The 23,600-nt window shown below is 36.3% G+C and overlaps 1 protein-coding gene across 1 annotated transcript in view; it reads right to left on the bottom strand.

Annotated features, from left to right (window-relative positions):
* MYLK (myosin light chain kinase) overlaps window positions 1-23,600 on the bottom strand; it is an 81,060-nt gene that overhangs the window by 31,508 nt on the left and 25,952 nt on the right. The window contains 3 exon segments of the mRNA XM_015817598.1: window positions 7,350-7,503; window positions 10,225-10,352; window positions 12,408-12,458. Of these exon segments, the coding sequence (XP_015673084.1) occupies window positions 7,350-7,503; window positions 10,225-10,352; window positions 12,408-12,458 (333 nt within the window).

Below are 23,600 nucleotides of genomic sequence, written 5' to 3'. Positions count from 1 at the left end.
GTGTAGATATCATGGGGTAGGGTAAGCAAGGAGAAGCCTAAAAATGGCTACCATCGAAGGCAGTCTCCAGATTTAGAAGTATCATGCCTTGAAAGCCCATGTTGAGAGAAACAAAGAAAAGGTTTTGCCTTCTTAATGTGCTTGCCAGCTTCCCAGAAGAACTGGTTGGCAGCTTTGGGAAGCAAGATGCTGTGTTTAATGAATCATCAACTAGAACCATTGCAAAGCTCTATTTTTAATGAATGAACTTTAAATACCACTAACTTCAATGGAATCTGTTTCCAAGCATCCATATTTGTCTGCAGCTTTATGACAAATGCTATTAATTGATATCAAAATTAATGGATTGTGTTCATGTTTATTCAGTAAGGAAGAAAAAGATTGGATAAGTGTAAGAAGTGATATTTATGAATGGACTCTTTGTGTCATTGTGTATAAATGTTCAAACTTCCTTAAGGCATGGAAAAAGTAATTACAGCTGGAAATACTGCAGATAAATAGATGTGTGATGTTTGATACAATTGTGTCATATTCATAGTGTATGTAGTGTTAGTAAAAATCCATTACTGGGTCTCTCCCTTGTATTTTAAAACATGGATGTTTGGTTTCCTTCTTGGCAGGAACTGATTAGTTGCAGCAGTAGCATTCACAAGTTATGTTTGGGTTTTTATTTAAGAAGTTTTTTAGTGTTTAATCCTCAAGTGTCAATATGCTGTTACTTTTACTCTTTTGTGCAATATCAGCAGCATTAGAAAAGAAAAAAATGCAAAGTAAGTTTCTCTCTCCACAAATTTGTATTTATTTTATCAGCATTATTAAGACATAGAGTAGCCTGAAAAACCTTTGATAAAGTGACTAAATTAGTGGATCAAGGAAACGCTGGTGATATAGTACATTTAGACTTCAGTAAGGCATTTGATAAAGTAAACTACAGCCTACTTCTTGATAAGGTAGAACAATGTGGGATAGACAATACTACCAGCTGATGGATTTGCAGTTGGCTGACCAAACACATTCAGCATGTGGCTGTCAATCGAACTACATCTACATGGAGGGAAGCATGCAGTGGAGTATATCAAGATTCTATCTTAGGCCCAACATCTTTCAACATCTTCATAAATGACCTAAATAAGAGAAATGAAGGGGCGCTCATCAAATTTGCAAATGACTCAAAGCTGGGGGGAACTGCTAACACTTTGGAAGATAGACTCAAGATTCAGAAGGCTTTTGACAGACTTAAGCATTGGGCCCTATCCAACAAGATGCAACTCAATGGTGAGAAAAGTGAGTTTTTGCACTTAGGTAGGAAAAAAACCAAATGCACAGGTATGGAAGAGGCACTACCTGGCCCAACAGTAGTGCTTGTGAGAGTGATTTAGGTGTCTTGGTGGACCACCACTTAAATATGAATCAGCAGTGTGCTGTAGCTGCCAAAAAAGCCAGTGCAGTCCTAGGCTGCATCAACAGAGGGATAGCATCAAGATTACAAAAGTGATAGTTCTGATCTATACTGAATTCGTGTTATATTTTTGGAATACTGCATCCAGTTCTGATCTCCATGACATGAAAAACATGCTCTGGCCCCAGAAAAAGTGCAGAGAAGAGCAACAAAAATGACAAGGGTCTGCTGGCTAAATCATATGATGAACAGCTAAGGGAAGTAGATATGTTTAACCTAATGAAGAGAAGGCTTGGGATGACATGGTGACCATCTTCCAATATTTGAAGGGCAGTCATAGGAAAGAGGGGGTTGATTTATTCTCCATAGCATTTGAGAGCAGGAAAAGAAGCAATGGGTGGAAGCTTGTCCAAGGGAGATCAAACCTGGAAATAAGGAGGCATTTCATGATTGTGAGAATAATTAATCAATGGAACATCTTGCTTCCCAGAGTCGTGGGTGCTCTCCTGCTGGAGCTTTTCAAGAAAAGACTGGACAACCGTTTGACCAGGATGATATAAGGACATTGGGCAAGGGGTTGAACTAGAAGATCTTTAAGAGCCTTCTAGCCCTATGATTCTATGATTCCTTGTGTACAGGTAGTTCTCGACATACGACCCAATTGAGCCCAAAATTTCTGTTTGTTAAGTGAGTTTTGTCCTATTTTACAACCTTTCTTGCTACACTTGTTAAGTGAATCACTGCAGTTGTAAAGTTAGTAACATGGTTAAGTGAATCTGGCTTCCCCATTCACGTTGCTTGTCAGAAGGTCAAAAAAAGTGATCATATGACCCTGGTACAGTGCAACCGTCATAATTATGGGTCAGTTACCAAGCTTCTGAATTTTGATCACATGACCATAGAGATGCTGCAAAAGTCATAAGCGTGAAAAATGGTCATAATTCACTTTTTTCAGTGCCATTGTGACTTCAAATGGCCATTGAATGAACTGTTGTAAGTTGAGGACTATCTGTACTTATTATAGATGTGCAAGCTTGTTCTGGGTCACATTGTTTCTAAAAATGGACACAAAATATTTCTGGGCATGATGAAAATCTATATATGGAGCCATATATACCTGCACATAATTTTTCTCAGAGTTTGACAGCGCCAGTCAAGGGTAGAATGTAACAGTTTTAGTTCTCTGCAACCAGGTCACCAATTGCAGTGCTTTAATTTTTTCTCATGAGCAAGTAAGAACAAAATTAAAAGAACATACATGGACATAACTGAAATAGGAATGTCTAAGCCCTCCCTTCTAAGGATGTTAATAGACTTATTCTGTCTATCCTATACCAGACTCAGTTGTTTCCAGAAGGATGCGGAATTATGTCTACATGAATTCTACAGCTTTCCAAACTCTTATCTGGTTCATCTCCTTGGAAGTACAAGAGCTAGCTTTGCTATGACATTCCTGATTATATGTAATTACAACCTGTGTGTTTTTAGTACCGCTTATGCATTTTTTTCTATTTATATCCCATGTTTTTTGGCCATAGGAACACAATGTCCCATTATAGAAGTAGGGAGCACCCTGGGGCATATGAGTGAAGCCTGGGCCCAGACAAAGACGCTGTATTAGTCTACTAAGCATTGGAAATATTTAGATTATTGCCAGTAATTTCAACAATTTAAAACAGACACCACAGCCTGGAAAGGTTAAGCAAACATTCACCCTGGACTTCACACTTAGGTGCTCACATCATGCCAATCTTATGCTTCTTCCATTTCATCTTTCTAAATAAGTATTTCCATGTTTTCACAATCTGCCATAATTAATTTCCTATGGTGGTTTCCGAGATACAGCCACAGTATAAAACAGAAAGGACAACAATTAAGGTTATCCAGAAGTTTTAAAGCTAGTCATATTTATTTGGTCCATACGTATATTCAGGATTTTTTTTGTCATAGGACGCCCAGAATGGAGTTCCGGCACCTTTTTTGGATGGAACCTTGTAGGGTAGGCAAGGTGGGTTGTATGACGTGTGTGAGTTCCGGCACTTTTTTTTTTTTTTTTTTTTTACAAAAAAAGCACTGCGTATATTCATAAAAGGTGCAGTATGCCCTAATGAACATGCAGGAGGACAATTATGGATGCATCTTATCATTGACATCTTGAATCACATCAGGAAGAAGAATAAGCTTCAAAGCTTCCTCTTCCATATGCTAGCTTTCAGATGTTGATATTACAACATGCTGTGGCACATGACTATTATTGCAAAACGGGTGTATTTAGCTTTATTAAAACTGGTTCAGATAAATGGAAATGCTGTTTATCTGGCTTTTATAGGGGAGGCTGAGATCTTTGAGAGAGTCCTTTTTGTCATAATTAAAATGTGCAAGGGTGTCCGCTTTCAGATTTTGAAGTGCTTTGCTAAGGATGATCACACAAGTCTCCTTTCTTTTACTTTTGAATCAGTATGAAAAACATTGTTATTAAGGCAAGCCTCTGTTATCTAAGATAATTTGTTGGGTGGTGCTGTTTGTGTTGTAATTGTGTTTTCAATAATGTTTTCATTATTCCTTGAAACAGGAAGGGCTTTTTTTTTTCTTTTTTTTTAAGGATCTTAATTTTTGTCAAAACCTTGAACACCAATTGCTGTTGTAAAGGCAGGCATAAATAAAATAAAAATCAAATAATTCTGGGCAGACAACAGTAATATGGGATGTGGGTTCTTCCTTGTGCACATTCTCAAAATCAGCTAGCAGAGGCTGTCTGGCATTAGCATTCATTCCAAAATTCTAGCTTCGGAGTCCCAACAGTTAACTCACTGACTGTTCTCCATTCAGGATGGAAGCAGCATCTTCTCAAGAAAGTTCTCTTTAGATATCTTAGCTCCTTTTTAATGTGAATGATCGTATTACCATACCACACTATTATTAGCTATTGAGAAACTTGCCAGCCAGATAGAGAGCAGGCATAAAGCAACAATTAATTCTTTTCCATGGGCTCGTCTTGTTTAGCCAGAGAAGGTATTTAATATACTGCTAAAGCTGGCTGGATGATGTCCATGCCGACATTGCTGGCAAAGGCTGCACTTGAGATTCATTTGTGGGAGAAAAATGAAACCATAAAAGGCCATAACTGAACTCTAAGATACTTCTCCCAGGGCTTGGGGTCACTGTAAACCTCTCTACTTTCATTGGGGAAAAAAAAATTGTGTAGCTTATATTTCCAAGGGAGGAAAGAACTGTAATTTAAACGCATTATTCTATATAGATGTTAATGAATTCTATTTTTAGCAAAAATTTGGATTTAGACAAGAAATGGGTAAGTTTTTTTAAAAAAAAATCTTCATGTAAGCAAGTTCCACAATAAACAGAACTTTCTTCTCATAAAACTGTATCTTTTTCAACACTGAAGCTACAGTGAACTTTAATGCTATATGAGAGCTACTTTGTTTCCTGAAAGGTGTCAGTTGAATAGACAAATTATCTAATGTGGTACCTTTGTATTATGTTATTTTACAACATTTTCTCTAATTAAATCTTGTAGCTAAAATTAAGAATTATTGAATGACAATATTGAATCCCAATGATTTCTTATGCATTTGTGAAAATCTTGGAAAGTGTCTTTTCATTTTCATACATTACTATATAACTTGCTTTGATAATATTGAGAAAATTTTAAACACTGAATTATAAAATGTTTCCAATTTCATCTGCAAAGTTGAGAGACAGGCAGCATTTCATCCAGGCTCATAAGGGTAAAAAGGGATAAGGAAGATGAGTTACATACTGGGTAGCTTTTCTAAAAAAAAAACAAATCTCAATGTAAAAAGAAAATGCATTGTTTTTGCAAAGAATATTAGTATCAGAACCATGAAATAGATAGTGGCAGCTATATTAACAAAATTTTGGAAAGGAAGGTTTCTAAAATCTTTTATTGACTCTCTTGAAGTTACCATCTCCAAGCCAAAAATTCCTGAACATTTGACTTAGTTTCAATATTTTGTAAACCTACTCATATCTTTATGCTATCAGACAACAGGGACCAAACTTTATGAATTTAAGATTAATATTTTTCCAGGGAAACCATTTTTCAACTTGAGTAAAAGGTGTCAATTTCCAAATCTATCAGACAAACATTTTGCTTTTCCCTTAAACAATCTAAATCACTCAACATTTTATGTTTTGCTTTTCTGCCCTTGTAGTTCCTTCATATGTAACCTGAAATATCCCAACCCTACTATTCTACTTGCTAATTTTTCCGTTTATACGGTTTTTTGGACCTGGAATAGCTGAAATATGCTCAACTATAGGGAACAAAAAGAGGAAGCTATCCCAAAATCATTAGTCAATCAATCAAGTCATCTAGTCTAGTATGGCTGCCATTAACACACACTGCTTTCAATTTCACATTTGAAAAAAAATATCATAACTGACACCAATTGTTATTATAAACTGACATTTATAGCTTGTACTGGTTCCTAAAATTTAACTATTTTGATAGCTCATACTAATTTTCCCAGTACAATGATAAAAAAAACCCCTTCCTGCAACAACCTGCCCTGACTAAGAAAATATATTCTACCATAAATTATAGCCATGTTTAAAATGATAGTAGATGGCTATTGGAAATAACAGATACAAATTTACACACTCTTATTAAAGAGATACAGATATAACGGAAAATTGTTGCTAAGGGAAGAAATGGTATCTGTTGCTGTGCTTCTTGCTAACCTTCTGCCCTCAATGGTTTAAATATCTTGGCATCCTCATGAAAGGTGTTCCTAAACATCTCATATCTTCTTGTGTACCCTGTGCAAAGTGAGAATGGTGATTCCCCTTTCATTCTCAGCCAACAGCTTTGCACACCATTCTAGCTATAAACAAGGTCCTGATACAGGGATAGTCCTGTCAATCAAGACAAAGAAGTGCAGAAATAAACAGTGAAGTAGTTGGGCTTCCATTAATCCTGTTCTGTGTCATGACATTAGCTGCTCACAATATATTTACCATTGTGGGAGAGCCAAATGCAGGAGATATATTAAGTTAAATCTTTCGGTGGTGCGCTTCTAGAGATGAATGAAAATATTAAGGTTTGTGTGTCGAGTAACATGTAGGTGGACTAGGACAAGACATGCCATTTTTGGAATGGAGTGAGGGTTATAAAATAGATGAGGTGACTTTGCACTGTGAGGGTTCAGGTTTTAGGTTTGGGGTTTTCCATTCTGATATGCCAGTTATAGCACTTCCACTTCCACTTTATTCTGCTTCTCATAACAAAATAGTGCAAAGTTTTGATCATAGAAGTCATGATCAGAATGAACCACAAGAGGCAAAAGGGACTCTGAGGTCATTATGCTCCTGAATCTACAAGTTGTTCATTTCTGTTCTTGAGATACCTCCTTGAATCAGGAATACTTCACTGAAGTTGATCTCATTCATGTTTACACAGTACAGGAGGAAGCTATTCAATGTGAACTGAGGGAAGATTTCCCAGAACAGAAGCTACTGTTAAAGACAAAAGAAAGATGAAAATGAAGGTGCAAACCTACTGCTGCTGAAAAGCATCTACTGTAGATGTTTCTGAGGATTGGATCAGTACTAAAAAATTATAATAGCAGCCTAGGTTCACCATTCATACTAAAAGCATGTTGGAAACAAACAGTTTAACAACCTCACAGAAGTTAAACCTAGTTAATACCAGGACAATTTCATTCTACAATACAGATTTATATAGTCAGCAGAGGACAGTATTCCAACTTCTTATTTAAATCATTCTTATTTGTTATATATTAATAATTTTTCTTTGAATCTGCATTGCTTTTTAAAGTTAATTTGTAACATCTAATTATATATCTAATTATCTATAATTAGATAATCAGCTCAAGTACTCCAAATGAAAATACAACCTGATTCCAGAAACATGAAAAACAAAAATAAAACCATACTTTTTTGTACTTACCTACAACTGTAAGGTTAACTTGAGCTTGCTTACTACCCAGCTTATTTTCCACTACTAAAGTATAACATCCACAATGTTCCTGCTTTGTGGAGGAGATGGTTAGCTTACTGCTATTCTCAGCATTCTCAATTTTGATGTGTTCATTTTCTTGGAGCTGCCAAATTAAACAGGTAGATTAACATAGATATTCTAAAAATATAGTAAACTAGGACTTCATAGATTAAATTTATTAACAGGAGATGATAAAGAAGAGTGTTTGGCTGATTATAACATTCTGACTTTTTTTGAGATCACCTCAATATATACTCTCATGTGATATTAATCTCATTTTTGGTCAAGAAAAGCCTGTCACACTGGTAGGATTTCAACCCAACCTCATCTAAGGAACCTTAGAATGAAGAAATTATGAACAACATCACACCCAGTAAATTCAAGATTAAAAACCACTTTTGGTGTGAAAGAGAGAAAAAAAATGAAATTTTGAATTTGGGTTTTAACAATTAAGTGGGTTACTAATATAGAAATGATTAGCAGTTACTATTTGGTATGACTAAAAAGTTGATACTATAACTATTATGTATCTTATTGTACCAAAAAATTGTTAGAAGTTACTGCTTTTTGTTTCTTTTCTTTATTTCTTTTTTCCTTTCCCCTCACTTTATCTCCTCTATCCCTTTCCTTCCCCTTTTTTCCATTGTCTTTATTTCTATTTGCATTTTATATTAAGAAAACACTTTTAATAAAAATATATTCTTTAAAAATTAAAGCTATGACAGAGGGGATATGTTTTGCTGTCAAAGTAAGTCATATCCTTAAACAAAAGTTATTAATAGTCCCAATCATAAATTTTCTTGGAGACAAGCAAATAAATATCGTTTTCCTTTGGTAGTAGTTCTACCATTTGGTTCAGTATCACATTGCTTTGAAACCAATTAATTACACACAGCAAAAGCAAGAGTGGCTGTAAGTTCAAATTAAGAAACTCTACAGTATTGTAAACAGTCATTATTGACAGCTTAAACTCAAATAGCATTTACTTCACCCATTATCTCTCAAATAATGTTTACTAGACTTGAAAATAAGCCCTTGGGTTTTCCCAGTTGGAACTGTTAATCTTCCCAAATCTTACACTGGATTCCTTTATTTCAGATGGGGAAGGATCAGTGAGAACTTGGTATGCATAAATGGGAGTCAGTGAAAAAATGTTATTTAATTATAAGCATACAAAGAAAAGCACCGTTTATTCTGGAAATACTTGGGTCAATGACTTTTATGTCATTCCATCAATTCCCTGTTAGAGAATAGCTTTTCCAGTTCATCACAGAGTTTCATTAAATGCTTTTCTTTCCATAATATTTGAGATTTTTTTTTAAAAAAAAATCATGGTAAAAATCATTGTAAAGTCTGTTTTGGTCAAACACCCAAGTTGATCCTATAGGTCAGGACAAGTAGTAAAATCATAATTATCCTTTGAGAAGACAGTAGCATTTTCAATTTTCAATTGGCATTTTGTCTTTTCTTCATGTCCTTTCATTTCTTTTATTAGTACTCAGCAAGCATTCCAGACAGGGAATTTAGATGTTCCATGCAACCAAAAAACTAAATACATGTATTAGGCAGTATTTCATTTACAACTCTGTATTAATACCATTTCTGTATTAGGGAACTTCTGATCAATCAACTTATTATTAGTGATAATGGTGTGGCATAATTATACTGCCAAATCCTGGAAATCCTTGAAAAAGATAATTTATAAAAATATTCAACACTGCAAGTTTGGCAATAGCCGTTCTGTGCTGGGTGTGTGTAATAGTTTGATGTTATTGATAGCACGTGTGTCCCTGAATTGAATTTCATGATCATTATGCTGTAGTGCATTTTCCACTACTGATGATATTTTGGGTTATCCGAATCTGCAAGACCTCTTGTGTTATTTCAGTCAAGTGCAGTAATTATTTTGTGGTATCAATATACAACTGCCAACAGTTAAAGGCAAATTCTGGATGCTGTGAGTGGGTCTCTGCTGTCCTTGATTTTCCTGGATATTTTTTTTAGTCCACCAAAACAATCCAGATGAAGCACAAACTAAGAACCAATCAGAGATAAGCCCTTACCTGCATCAACTGAAAATCAGCTTGGCTAAAGACCAACTAGAAGTCAGGTCCCCTGGCTATAAAGTTGGGAGGTTTTGCTCAGTTGCTGTGGTCTGAATTGGAGGCTATCTTGTCTCTGAAGATGCCAGCCAGAGTTGCTGGTGAAACATCAGGAAATGGTTGTCTAAACTTACAGTCACTAAATCCCTGAAGTTCAATATTACCCAACAGATGTTGGTCATGAAAGTTTACATCAGTATAATGAAGAATATAGCTTTCTTCACCTGAAGGCAATTTTAGTTAAAAATATCTATTTTTATTAATATAACTTTGGCTCTAGGGAGTGGAGCAGTGAATATAAATTAATGATGCATGAGCCTTGATGTTCAGCAGGCATATATTTAAGTTTGGGGCTTGTAACCTGAGACAATAATCAAATATCAGTAGTCTATCTTTTACTGTCTCCATAGCAGGCTAAGTTCAGACAAAGTAATAATATACACTGTGCTCTGTGGGAGATATCAGAAGAAGTTGAGAGAGGATGCTCATTTGTTATATATGGGCTGGGCTACTGAGTTATTAATTCCAGAATTTCACAGCTTTAAAGCATTTTGCCCTTCTCAATGTATATTTGTTTACATACCAGGTTCTGGTTATTTACATACCACAAGCAAGAAATTATTTTCAGTCTTGATGAAAATTCCATACATGTAAACTTTTTTAGATTCCCTTTTCTCTCATGCAATTTATGATTAAAAGAATAGCAGCAAAAATTCTATTACCTGCTTCCGAAATTTCATCCAAGTACACGTTAACGGTAGGGTTCCTGCTACTTTGCACAGCAGCTCTACCGATTCACCAGACCTTAGTTTCTGGTCTTCTGGGAACTGAACAATCTGAGGAGGAACAGCTGATAGAAGAGGAAACACTTTTGAGGATTTTTTTTTCCAGAGGTAAAAACTACAAATATATTGAAGTGGATATGTAAAACAGAAACCAATTGTTTATCCAGTCCCAAAGCTATATCTAACAAAAATCCAGGATCTGGTTCATGGGTATGAAAATAGAATCCTTCAGCCTCTGCTTAATGGTTCAATGCCTGCTAGCAAAATATGTATCCAAACTAAGGAGTTGGTAAACCTCTTTTGAGTCCGATTCATAAATGATCATTAATCAAACCTCAAAGGACAGAGGAAGCTTTATAAATCTGTGCTGATTAATCAGTCCTGGAAAAGAAACCTGCCAGTTTCCTTGGCGTACAATTAACCATCCAGATCCTTCTTGTCTAACCAAAGCTCGCATTTGACAGGCAAGGTGAGAATGCATCCATTATGAAATGCACTAACAACTGTGCCAGACTGTACAAACTTTTTCCTGCTAAAGCTGTATGCCCAAACCAATTTCAGAGATTCTTTACAGGGGGGGGGAGTTTTCCACAGTTATATTGGTTATTCTAGCAATCATCCCATGCAAAGTAAAGATGGGGAGGATTCCCACTTCCATGGAAAATCCTCTTGATCTTAGGATCTTCTTGATTTATACCTAGAGAGCCTCTTATATTCCCTGCTTCAGATTTTAGGAGAACAAGTCTGCTTTAAATTAACCCAGGACTTGGAGGGGTTCATTTATTTCTTTTCCAGTTGTTTTGGTAGAATAACAGGAACAACCCCCCTTTTGTGTGTGTGTGTGTGTGTGTGTGTGTGTGTGTGTGTGTATGTGTGTGTTTCTTACAAAATAGGCTGGTTATACTGGACTAGATGAGTGAATGATTTGACATGGAAAGTCATGAATTGTTCAGGTGTTTAACTTAAGGACATATGAGCAATAATTAAAATAGAAAATTCACAGCATTTTTTAAATAAAAATTTAAGCAGAACTTTAATAATGTTTTAGTTTTGTATCATCCATTCTTCTGATTTTGATTAATCTAAAAAATTCTAGTAAGAAGATGCTTCAGCATTCCTTTTGTAGAGAACAAGGTTTCTTTAAAATGGTACATCAAAGTATATTATATATTAATCTGATACCATTAATAATCCTCAGGCATTTTTATTCTTTCACAGATAAATTAATTAAGACATTACAACAGGATGTGGACAAGGGAAGGATGGAAAAAAGGGCCATCACTGCACATGTTCTGCCAAGTGATTAGCTTCTGTCACTGGAAGATCTAGTCACAGTAAGAATTATGATTAAACGTAAGAACTTTGGTATTTAAATTCTGGTTAAAGTGTTTTGCTTATACTTTCTTTCCTTTTACTGACCTGTAAGTGTATGTGTGCGTGTATCACAATGATACAATGGAAACATCAATATCAATACTAAGTAACAAGCTCAAGATCAAAACCTTGATACTTTGATGTAATGTGTGGCAATGTCTTTAGTTCTAATGTTGTAATCAATCTGGTGTGCAAGAATCAAATAATTTTATGCTAAATATTGTAAATTGCAGTATCTAAATACAAGATATTCTTAATTGTAATTAATCTATATAAATAAAAATGTAAATGTTCGTTTGTTCAAAATCTTAAATCTCCGAAAGTTCTTCACCGATTGCTTTGAAATTTTGACACAACGTTGCATTCGAATACGCACGTGTTTTTATATACCTATATTATATAGATGTCACACCTGTGACAGGTAAAACATGCTTTTTTTGAAAAACAGTGCCATCTGTTGGACGTAAAACCAACACACGCTTTTACCAGACTGAGCCACAGCAACGCGTGGCCGGGTACAGCTAGTACTTATATAAAAAACAATTATGATTATACTTGAGTTTGCTTTTTAATCTTTTCTTTCCAATTCCTTTGTCTTTTTGTTATCCAGACTGTAAGCCTCTGGGATCATATGCAAACCTTTCAGCAGAATACAGGGTTTAAACATTTTCAATAAACATATATTTTCCTGGACTACCTACTCATGGCTCACAGTCTTCTCCATACTAATGCTGAGCAATGAATACCTGCTTTGGGTGGGGTCTTTGGAGCTGGTTTCTTCTTTACAGTTGCCTCACCTAGTAAGGAAAAAAAGTGCAGCTAGTTTAGATGTGAAGTTCACACGAATGTTGAAACTCTCACTTATCCAACAAATGTTCTCATATCTTATCTTAGACAACAACCGCTTACATATTATGATTTAAGGATGAGAACACTGATAATCTCTACCCAAGAAGAGATTCCTAGTGAGAAATAAATGTGTATACAGGTCACTGTATGAGATAACAAAGGCAAACTATCTAACAAAGCTTGTGATGAAGCTCCCAAAAGCTCTCACAGCTTTCTGAGTTCTTTATTTGGGTAGGGTTCATGGGAGAAGTATGGTCTAACATATCTCTTCTTACTGAGGACCTTTAAATCCACACTTTTTAACAAAAGGGTGAAGCACATAAAACATTCGGCTGCAACACATCTACACAGAAATAGAAATTTTGACCATGGCCTTGGGGCATTAATAGAAATATTTCAATCCTTTTCCCTGAGCCTTGGAGATATGTTTATTTTTTACAAAAGCAAACAAAAAACAAAATAGGAATTTCAGATATGGAAGTTTTCAGCTTAAGATAACTGGGAAAGATAACACGAATTCATAGAAACTGGAGCCATGACAATAAATGGTTTTCTATACATAGTTTAATAATGAAATAGAAAAGAGATAATGCCCCACACACATCTGCAACCAACAAATTCAGAGACTGAGCAAAATACTCTAATTAAAAATGAAAATTACTTAAATTCATTTACTTTTCTATGTTTTGAACTAATGTCCAGTGTAGCTGGAAGTTTATGAAAGCACAGGATGTAAAAATTGTGGAAAGCTGGACCACAGTCCAAGGGTCACACTGAATGCATCTTAGGCTTATGCAATACATATTCAAGGGTTATCATTAATTTGGTAAATATATTTTTCTTCCTGTCTCAGATATGCACACAATACTTCCATCTCTTAAAAGATCTGGGACTAGACATTTCCATTGATGTTGGTCTTTAGCGATGTAATACTCATGGGATATTGGGACAAGATTGAAAAAAAGCTTTCTTTCTTTATTTAGCATGTTATTATATGGCCTCCCATTTCACAAAATGTGATTCTGGGCAGCATACATCAATAAAAAACAGCAAATATATAAATATATCATATAAACATATAAAAAGTCATTATTAGAAAATGAAAAAAAAACATAAAAATTATGGCATGGAACTAATCTGACTTTAGGTGTGTGGGCGAGAGAATGTCCCATCCAGCAGGCATCATGGCAAAGAAGGGCCACTTCATGGGACCCACCAAATGTAGATCCCTAGCAACATGTCTTCTTTTCCAGAACTAATGGGATGGGCTAATACAGTGATGGTGAACCTTTTAGAGACTGAGTGCCCAAATTGCAACCCAAAACCCACTTATGCATTGTCGAGTGCCGGGTGGGTGTGGCCCATTGGCTGGGTGTGGCCCATTGGGTGGGCGTGGCTCCGATGGTAACGGCAGACTGGGTGGGACTAAAAAGTTCAATCAATCAATTCCAACTTTGCGAGATCTTTTTTTTCCCGCGAGAAGTTGAAATTGACTGATTGATTGAACCTTTTTTTTTGCACACGGCGGCAGAGGCCTAAAGTGAAAAGGTTTTATAAAACCCAGCTGAAGGCCTAGGACTGGGGCGACAGCGTGCGTGCCCACAGAGAGGGCTCTAAGTGCCGCCTCTGGCACCCATGCCATAGGTTCGTCACCACTGGGCTAATATAATATTATATAGTTCAGACATGTCAAACACAAGGCCCGGGGGCCGGATGCGGCCCGTGAAGTGGTTTCATGTGGCCCGCGAAGCCATCCTGGAAACAGTGAGGGAACAGCCCCCGCTGCCTTGGCCCTGGCCCAGGCCAGCCGGGAGCCAATGTACAATTTTGTGGTGGCCATCTATGCTGAAATGCATTCAGTCTTCGCTCCACAAGGCCATCTAGAAACAGCGAGGAACCAGTCCCTGCCACATTGGCCCCGCCCCCTGGGTGCATGCTGGGGAGGTGTCACCCTTTGTGAGGAATGAAGAAATGCACCATGCCTTGGTGCTTGCCTTGGTCCCACCTCCTTCTGCCAGAGACCCTCAGATCTGCCCCACTCCTGCCCAGGCCCCCCCAGGCACCCTTGACGCGAACGATGTAGAGCTGGCCATGCCCACCTAGTAGGCCACACCCACTCCATCCATGCCCACCCAGTAGGCTGCACCCACCCTGGCCACACCCACCCAGCCCCCCAAGGGCAACCGCAATGCTGATGCGGCCATCAGTGAAATTGAGTTTGACACCCCTGATATAGTTGAAGCAGTTCCTCAGATAACCAATTCTATGCCGTGAAAGGTTCAGGGTCATCTATGTGTGTTTTATAACGGGCTCCATCACTAAGAGTCAGGTATCCAGATTTAAATGGATGATTCAGGGTAGGCATTTACTTTTTGTTAAGAGCAAATTTGGTGAAAAAAAAGGGACAAATATTCCAACTCTAACTCATTTAATGAATCATTTATATAAAACTTCATTTTAAAACTTCACGTCATTAAAAGACTGTAGCTTTAACCTGAAGAAAAGTGCATACCATGTGGGAGAAAAATGTACCTCCTGGCCTTGCAGCTATTAAACTTTTGTCATGACATTTGTTACAGTCCCATAAGAAGAGATGTTCAGAAGGGCTGTGTTTGTTCCTGTCCCAGTCTCCTTCTCCTGTTTCCCTTTTCAGGCATTTTACTAAAAATAGAAATGCAGAACTCCCAACTGCTCTAACCTCTCAATAAATAGCTCTCTGTGCAGTTCCAGTCAGAGCAAATCCACAAAAATGGGGAAAAAATTGCATGCACCTGCACAGAGACCATCTCCATCCACATATCCTTAATACTCTGTTCCACTAAGATTGCTTCACACAGACAAAAATTCACCAAGTTTTTTTTTCTTAAAAAACTTGTTCTGGAAAATTTATTGCCTCGCAAGAAAATGTAGCATTTATAAGCCAGATTGAAGTGAACATATAAACAACCCTCCTTAAAAGAATAATCATGCTGCTGACGCTTGGCTATCTATCCTATTTTGCCAGGTAGTAAGAGAAACTATTCCACAAAGTGTCTGATTGCAAATCATAAAATCCTAATAATTGTATAATTCCTAATTTTTTTATCAAGGCGATTCTTCCTAATACACACAAACATGCATATTTCAATTTGAATGTCTCTGTTTTTTAGTATGCTGATATACTATTACTCCTCTTCCCATTACATAAAGTGGAAATAGTCAAAACAAAATGAGAGTGAATACACAAACACACACACACAAATTTTAAAATGCCCAAAATAATTTAATATTTCAGTAATGATCAATTGTGTTAGAAACTCTACTACAAAATATCAGATAAAGATTCCATTGGGTTAAGCTTTATTCCCTGTGATCACATGATCATGTGCATGTACTTTACCAAGCAAAAATAAGGAAGTGGTTTTCCTTATTTCCTACCATTTTCCAGGAAGTTTTTTTCAATTCTTCAGTTTAACTCTAGCTCCAGGGTTTTGTGGTAGTCTCCAGTATAATTACATTCTTATTAATAATGTGTTGGTGGTCCCTTCTGCCACTTGATGATAGTCTTCGACAATGAGCTCCTATTTCTGACTATTCAGATCTAAGTCCTATTGTGTTCACTAAGATTTAATGCCAAACAAACACTGGCCAATGTAAATCTACCTCTACCATAGAAATAAATAATAAAAATCCAAAATACATCTGCAATCTGCCTTCCACTGCACTTTTTCAAACAAAACCCTGGGATAGAAATACCTACTGTTTTTATTTTTTAAGACAGCCCATAGAGCTGTAGAAGCTTTCTTATACACTAAAGATATTAGATAGCATTAATTGTTCTGCAGCATGTTCACTTCATTAAAAAAAATAATTAGTTTAAAACATTTTTTGAAAACAATTAAATGTGATTCAAGGAACCTGGTGGAGCCAAAGGAATTATATTGTCCATTGTTGATTTCTTCCTGTCATATCTACTATTGCACAGTAGTGTAGTTTGTGTTTATGCTGTTTTAAAAACAACATAGAGCCACTGGAAATCATACCACAATGAATATGTGGGGCAGAGGCCGTGCTTAACCAATCGGCTTCAAGCTTCTTGCATGCTATCAAGAATTTCAGTTAAATCAAGTGGGCGCAGAGCTGCTCCTCCAACTGAGATGTCCAAGCTGCTTCACTCAGTGGAATGTTTATCAGATTCAAAACTTTCAAAAAGCTCCCAAAGAATTGAGAGCAGAAGGGAATGGAGGAGTAAAAACAAGGGGAAAGCTAATTTTAGCCTGAAAAAACAACTGCGTTCAAGAATTTGATTAAATATTTTGTATCTTTACCAAAAATTTACTTTAGAAAGCATGTAAGGAACTATTTACTTAAGGGTTCCTTCAGTTTTCAGATGAAATTACTACTCTTGTGGGAAGCTATGTCTCTGAATGAACTCTAATTTTAATATCCTTAACTAAGATTAGCCAAGATTTGTGGCTTCCTAAGTCATTTGTCTTCTTCTACGAACTGCTCCCCACACTCACATACAGAATATTATAGTCTCCACCTCCAAGAATACACGAATGTATTGCTGTGTTACATAAGTAAAGGAAGGGCAAAGTCTTCTGGTTAAATTAGCAAAAGAATTTTCATGAATCCTGCTTTGACATATTTTTTTTCTTTCTGATCCCAACATGACAGCACAAAGCATACTCGCTAACCTTTGACCCCCAACCTACTTGACAACTTGCCTTTTTGGATTGCCCTGTGAGTCTTCCTATTTCAGTGTTCCAAGTTGAATGTACCTTGCTTCCATTACCTTGTTTTGCCTTACATTATAGGATGTAAGGAAGTATTAAAGGCAGCTCTTCAATTTTGTATGGTAAATTAGTTCTGAATAATGATTATGGATCTCTTTGCAGGACACAGGTCAGTATCATAAAAGAGAAAAACAGCTTTAATTAAAAATCAAGTAAGGAGGGATGGACAGACATTAGCCAAGATCCAGATTCCACTTCCCAACCTTGCATAGAAAGATGAGCGTGAAAAAGAAAGGGAGCTGGTAGAGAGAAGGTTAAAAAGGAAAGGGAATTGGCATATGCAGGCTGCTTCTTCTACCACTGAAGATAGGCATGTAGAATACTGTAGTGAAAGAAGAAATGGCATAAAAGGGCCCCATGTCTTTACCTTTTCTATTGTCAACCATACATAGATCACTTATCAAGGTTTATGGTGGCATGATTCCTTAATGAAAAACCTACCATTCCTTAATGAAAGCCCTAAATTCCAAGTTTAAAGCACAGGCTGGGACAACTAAAAAAATGATAGAGAAGGGGAAAAAAAAGAATCCCTGACCTATTCCTCAGTTATTGCTGTTTTTCCAATCGCCATAGCAGAGGCAGGGAATATGCATCTCACTACATTAAGGAAACTCATTTGCTCAAGTCACTTCAGTAGAGATCACAGAGGCCGTCCCTAAATCTAATTCAGGAATCATTTGCTATTTGAAATTTGCCATAACAACGATGTCAGATATTCTGGAACAAAAATTAAATCAGATTAAGATGTGCTGAAATTGTTGAAGGAGTATTTGCCAATGAGAGAATACCACAGTTCATTTTATAAGGGTTTACAGAATTATGAATAATTTGAAGATGATTTTTAAAGTAGCTGTTGTGTCGCAGATGAAAAAAGAATAAAGCTTGTTAGAGCCACAGCAAAAAAGCCTATGTGCTTTGTGTACAGCACAGATAAGCTTTCATGATCTACTTCTGTAGTGGCAATCAATAACAATCACACTTTCCTTCTGCCTGCCCTCAGATAGCAATGCAGAAAATAAACTGTAAATAAAACCTTCATGGAAAATTCTGCTCTTTGCCAGTATTAACTAAGTCACAGCTTGTGTCCGGATGGCATAAACTATAAAGTATAATAATCTGGCTGAATCTCAATAGCATACCTCGCAGAAGCTTTAACTGGATGCCAAGAAGGAATGGTTTGTTCAACTAGAACATTCTCCCCATTGCTCTACATATAACAACTGAATTTCTACTTGCACAGCACTAGCCTGAAGAAAGTGCCTAGCTATAAGGAAAATTTTCCAGAATATCAAAAAGAAGGTGATTTATCTGCCAAAATCAGGTTTTTCTCCATCGCCATGAAATTATTACACTGTAATTGATATTAATCTTTCCAGGCTGAGGGTAGTGTTGAAGTCAGACCTTCTTAAAGCTACCCCTAGGCTCTTTTCCTCAGTGTGTGTTTGTGTGTGCCTGTCTTTAAAGCATTTTCCCCAAATATGTAAGCTTTACTATATCAGGTTTCAGAATTGTACCAGTGCCACTTTTTTCCTCCAGACTAAAGAAATGAAAAATAAATTTAAACACTTAATGCCTTGGTTGCATACTATCTAACAGAGATTGTAATGTAAATATTTTTATAAAATATAAAATATTTATAATCCAATAATAGATACATAATTTCCCTTTCCCTTTCCCTTCCCTACTAAAAATGTTCTATATCTTTTCCACTCTGGAGGGAAAAAAAGATATAAAACACTGGTCATATTTATTTTGATGACAATTAAACTATTGCTGTAATAGTCTAGCGAAAGTGCTAGGATTTAAATTGGGCACAAAACCCCTCATTCTTTATAAATTGGGAGATATTAAGTTTTGGGGAATGAGTACATTCAAAAACAAAAGCATTTGGATGGGGACAGGTTTATTTCTAAATGCAGTAAGTTTGGCTGTCCTCAAAAACCTGATATTGTTCCATTTGATATTTTGAATAGAATGCTATGCCATAATATAATTTTCTTAGAGGTAACTCTAATTTGGAAATTCAGACACTGTGCAGGGTTCCACCTTCTTCTTTTCTGATAAAGTGAAGTCAACATACTATATCAGGAATGATATTTATTAACCCCTTTCTCTGGAAAAGTAGAATAATCAAGGAACACATTTCTTTGGCATAAAATCAAGACAAATTTTATGCAATAGCAGGCATGAGGATCTATTTCCTCAAGGATTCAGATATCACAAAAACATTGTTTTTTAAAAAGATGTTGGGAGAAAGACAGAAAGAGAACCACGCCATAAACTCTGAAGGAGCTGAATTCTTCACTGAGCACAGAAGGGACACATTTTCTCTGGAATTTAGTATTTGTGGATTTATGAAATGCTGTTTTGGTGAAATCTTAGCAAAAGATGAGTGGAAGTATAATAGAACAATCAATAGAATAATGAGCAGCAAAGTAATAAGATGTAAGGCAGTTAATAAGCAGAGTTAGGGAATAACAGAAATAAAAGACTCATGACCAACAATGTTGCTAAACAGAGAATTATTCAGGCTACATTCTATTGTTGGATAAAACTTCTTAAAGGTATGAAGTGATTGCTTGGTTTAGTATGTTCCATAAATAAATGTGAGGGTTTTTTTTTTTAGCTAACTTGGTGGATTTGTGATTAGCACCCCTTATGTTGGTGTTAAAGGTCAGAGCTATATCAGTAATAGAGAGTGATGCTGCTTTCCGTGAGTTAAAAGTCATAGCAGCAGTTGTTCTGAGGAAGAGTGGGGTAGGAGTTGCCTGGAATCGCCAAGTTGGGTAACATCCCTAATGTTTTCTAGGGTCCATTTAGAAGTCTAAAGAAAAAAGGACATATATTAGCAACTTTAACACTGAGTTTAAGATAACTTGTTCAGGAAACACAAAAAATCAGTAAAGAATTATTTAAGTGGCTGGCAATGTTTGAAAAGAATATCAGAAAAACAACTTGTTTTATATTAAAAAACTGACCTTTGCAAATTATTTGCAAAAGTTCAGGGTAGCAGTAAAATCCTTTAATGGAACAGAACTGATTTGCAAAAAGAAAAGGTAAAAAAAAATCAGGTACCTCTAGCAAAACTTGCATTTTCTTTCCACACTAATTTTCATTCTAAATTCTAATCCTCATTGTCTTGTCCATATTTCTGAAGCTATTTCAATACTCTTTTTCAGGAGAATCATTGAGAAAGGGAGAACATAAATGAACAAGGACAAGATGCTGATTTTTCCATAAAAATGTGAAAGAGGAACTTTACCTAAAGTATTTGGAGACAGAATTGGTCCTTTCATTTTTGCTAATTCCTTATAATGTTCAGGACTTTTTAAAGCAAATAACAATTTCAAGGACGAACTTGTTGAAGACACTCAGAAAATTATTTTGAAAGCAGCAAGAACAAAAAATTAAATTCTGAAAGCACCACTACTGAAAATTATGTGTGAGTGAGCTTGCAATGATTTCATCAGGCTTTTGCCTAAGCATTCTAAGGGATATTTCATACAACAACCTGAAGCGCGTTAACTTTGTTGAGAAAGTGGGCTGGAAAATGAGGTTTTATGTTTATACAAACTCCCAAAGACGTATCTTCAAGAATATTATTAGCAAGATAGCATAAACATTATTGTCAGCATAAAATTCTTCACTATTACCAAACTGAAGAATAACATTTAATAACACTTCATTTGAGTGCATACAGCCCTTTTTAATCAGTAAATCCAGAGGTTACCGGTTCATTTTTATTCATTTTCAGAAAAAATCCACAAAGAGTTTTCAGTCTTTTATAAAAGTAGTTACAGTATTGCACCTAATCAAATAAGTCAAATTTAAATGAACTTTAATCAAAACTATCTGTGAGAAGTTGATCAAGGTACTAGATTTTACCGACGTAGAATATAAGAGACACATATAAGAAACGTAAATAAACCTTATCATTGGATTTTCAGTCATTGATCGTCCGAACATTAAAAACATTCATAATGTGAGTACTGGTGCCCGAGTAAGACGAATGATACCGGGTTTCTACACTGTTATTTGTAAAAATTTCCCGTTTAACAGTACCACAGTTAGAACAAAGGACCCTAGCCTTCTACAGAAAAATTTAATCTTTAGTTGCTCTGGTGTGAAAAAAAATGGCTTTTCTTTCTCCTTCCAATACAAATCCTGTTATAAAGACAATATAGGATACTAACCACAAGTAAATGGTTAGTCCACTAGTGAGAAACAATGGCAAGAAGGAGACAGGCAGCAGGGAGAAGACAGAACTGCTTAATTTCTTTCTTGCATCTGTCTTTTGCATCTGGAAATATATTCAAGGTGTGTGTTTATGAGCACCTAGAAATATAAGGTTATTCCTAGAAGCCAGGAGGGATTTGTTAAGAACAGGTCATTCCAAACAAACCTTATTGCCTTTTTAAATAAAGTGGCTAAATTATTGGACCAAGGAAATGCTGTGGATGTAATATACTTACTAGATTTCAGTTAGACATTTGATAAAGCAGATCACAGCCTACAGTACATCTTAGTAAGACAGAACAGTGTGGGATTGATGCTATCACTACCAGATGGATTTGTAGTTGGTTGGCTAAGTACACTCAGTGTGTGGTCCTCAATGGAACTATATCTATGTGGAGAGAAGTATGCAATGGGGTTAATCAAGATTTTGTCCTGGACTTGATGCTCTTCAATATCTTCATAAATGACCTAGATGAGGGGACTGAAGAGGTGCTCATCAAATTTGCAGGAACTGCTAAGACTTTGGAAGATAAATTCAAGATTCAGAAGGTTCTTGACAGATCTTTGGGTCCTATCCAACAAGATGTAGTTCAGTGGTGAGAAAAGTAAGGTTCTGCATGTAGGTAGGAGAAAACAAATGCACAAATGTGGGAAGGATGTAGGTGTCCTGATGGAACACTACTTAAGCATGAATCAGTGTGCTGCAGCTGCCAAAAAAGCCAAGGTAGTTCTGGGCTGCATCAGTAGAGAGATAGTAGCAAGGCCAAGGGAAGTGATAATACTGCTCCATAACGCACTGATGAGGCCCCATTTGGAATACCACATCCAGTTCTCATCACCACAATATAAAAAAGATGCTGATGCCCTAGAACAGGGTTTCCCAACCAGGGGTACTTGCACCCCCTGGGGGTGTGAGATGATATTCCAGGGGGTGCGAAAACTTGGCTTTTCAAAATTATAGTGTATATGCAAATTTATTGCCATTATTTCGAACTTTTGTAAGGGGTGCGAGAATATACAGTAGTGGCCAAAATTGTGGAAACCTTTTGGGGAAAGTGTATTTTTGAGGTTTGATGGCTAATAACACCACTTTTTTTGGAGTAATACCATAAAATTATATATCAATGGAAAGATAATTTAATCAAGAATGTAATGCAACAAAGTTTGTTCAATTATCTGTACTATATTCTATGAAAAGTTATAGCCAAATAACCAGAAAAAGGAAGCACAACTTGCTTAGGTTGATATCATCTGATTGTAGCCAATGAGCATGAGTGTTTAGAAAGCCAATCAGGTGTCATCTTGTTTTGGCAATGAGCCAATCAGATCACAGTAGGATTCAGTTATTGATGTCATGTATTGAAGCTGAGAGGAGGACGTTTGTCAGTGTGTATGTGGTCGCTATCAAATTGGTTGGGTTTTTTTGTGTTCTTTCATTTAGTGAGCTTGTAAAACATAATAAAATTAAAGTAATGGTGCAAAGAGTTGACTGGTTGCCCAGAAAGCGATGTAAAATAGTATTATTAAGTGAACAAGGCTACAGTTATAAAGAAATTAGAAGAAAAGTTGGTGGAAACTTAACCAAAGGTGGCATTTCTACTGTACACTTTTCCCAAAAAGTTTCCACAATTTTGGCCACTACTGTACCAGAAGCATTCTAGGGGTGTGGAGTATAGAAAAAGTTGGGAACCACTGTCCTAGAAAGAGTGAAGAGAAGAATGATAAAGATGATAAGGGGCCTGGATTCTAAATCCTATGAAGAATGGCTAAAGATATGTTTACCTTAACAAAGCTGTTTAGCTTAATAAAGAAAAAAGTGAGAGGAGATATGATAGCAATTTTCCAATACTTGAAGGATTGCCACAGGGAAGAGAGTGTTGATTTATTCTCCAAAGATTGGACAACCATTTGTCTGAGATGGTATGAGGACTCCGGCTTTGGGCAGTGGGGAGGGGGCGTTGGACAAAAGACCACCCTATGAGTCCAGGTATAATGAAGTTAGGTGGTTTAATGCCATAATGTCTTAGCTATGAGAGGCTGAGAAATTTGCTTACTCCCTTCCTCCCTCCCTCCCTC

Source organism: Protobothrops mucrosquamatus, unplaced genomic scaffold (assembly GCF_001527695.2).
Source record: "Protobothrops mucrosquamatus isolate PMUCROS unplaced genomic scaffold, P.Mucros_1.0 scaffold606, whole genome shotgun sequence".
NCBI classification, from domain to species: domain Eukaryota; kingdom Metazoa; phylum Chordata; class Lepidosauria; order Squamata; family Viperidae; genus Protobothrops; species Protobothrops mucrosquamatus.
The sequence above is the reverse complement of the archived record's forward strand: the minus strand, read 5'-3'. Positions and strand labels throughout refer to the sequence as shown.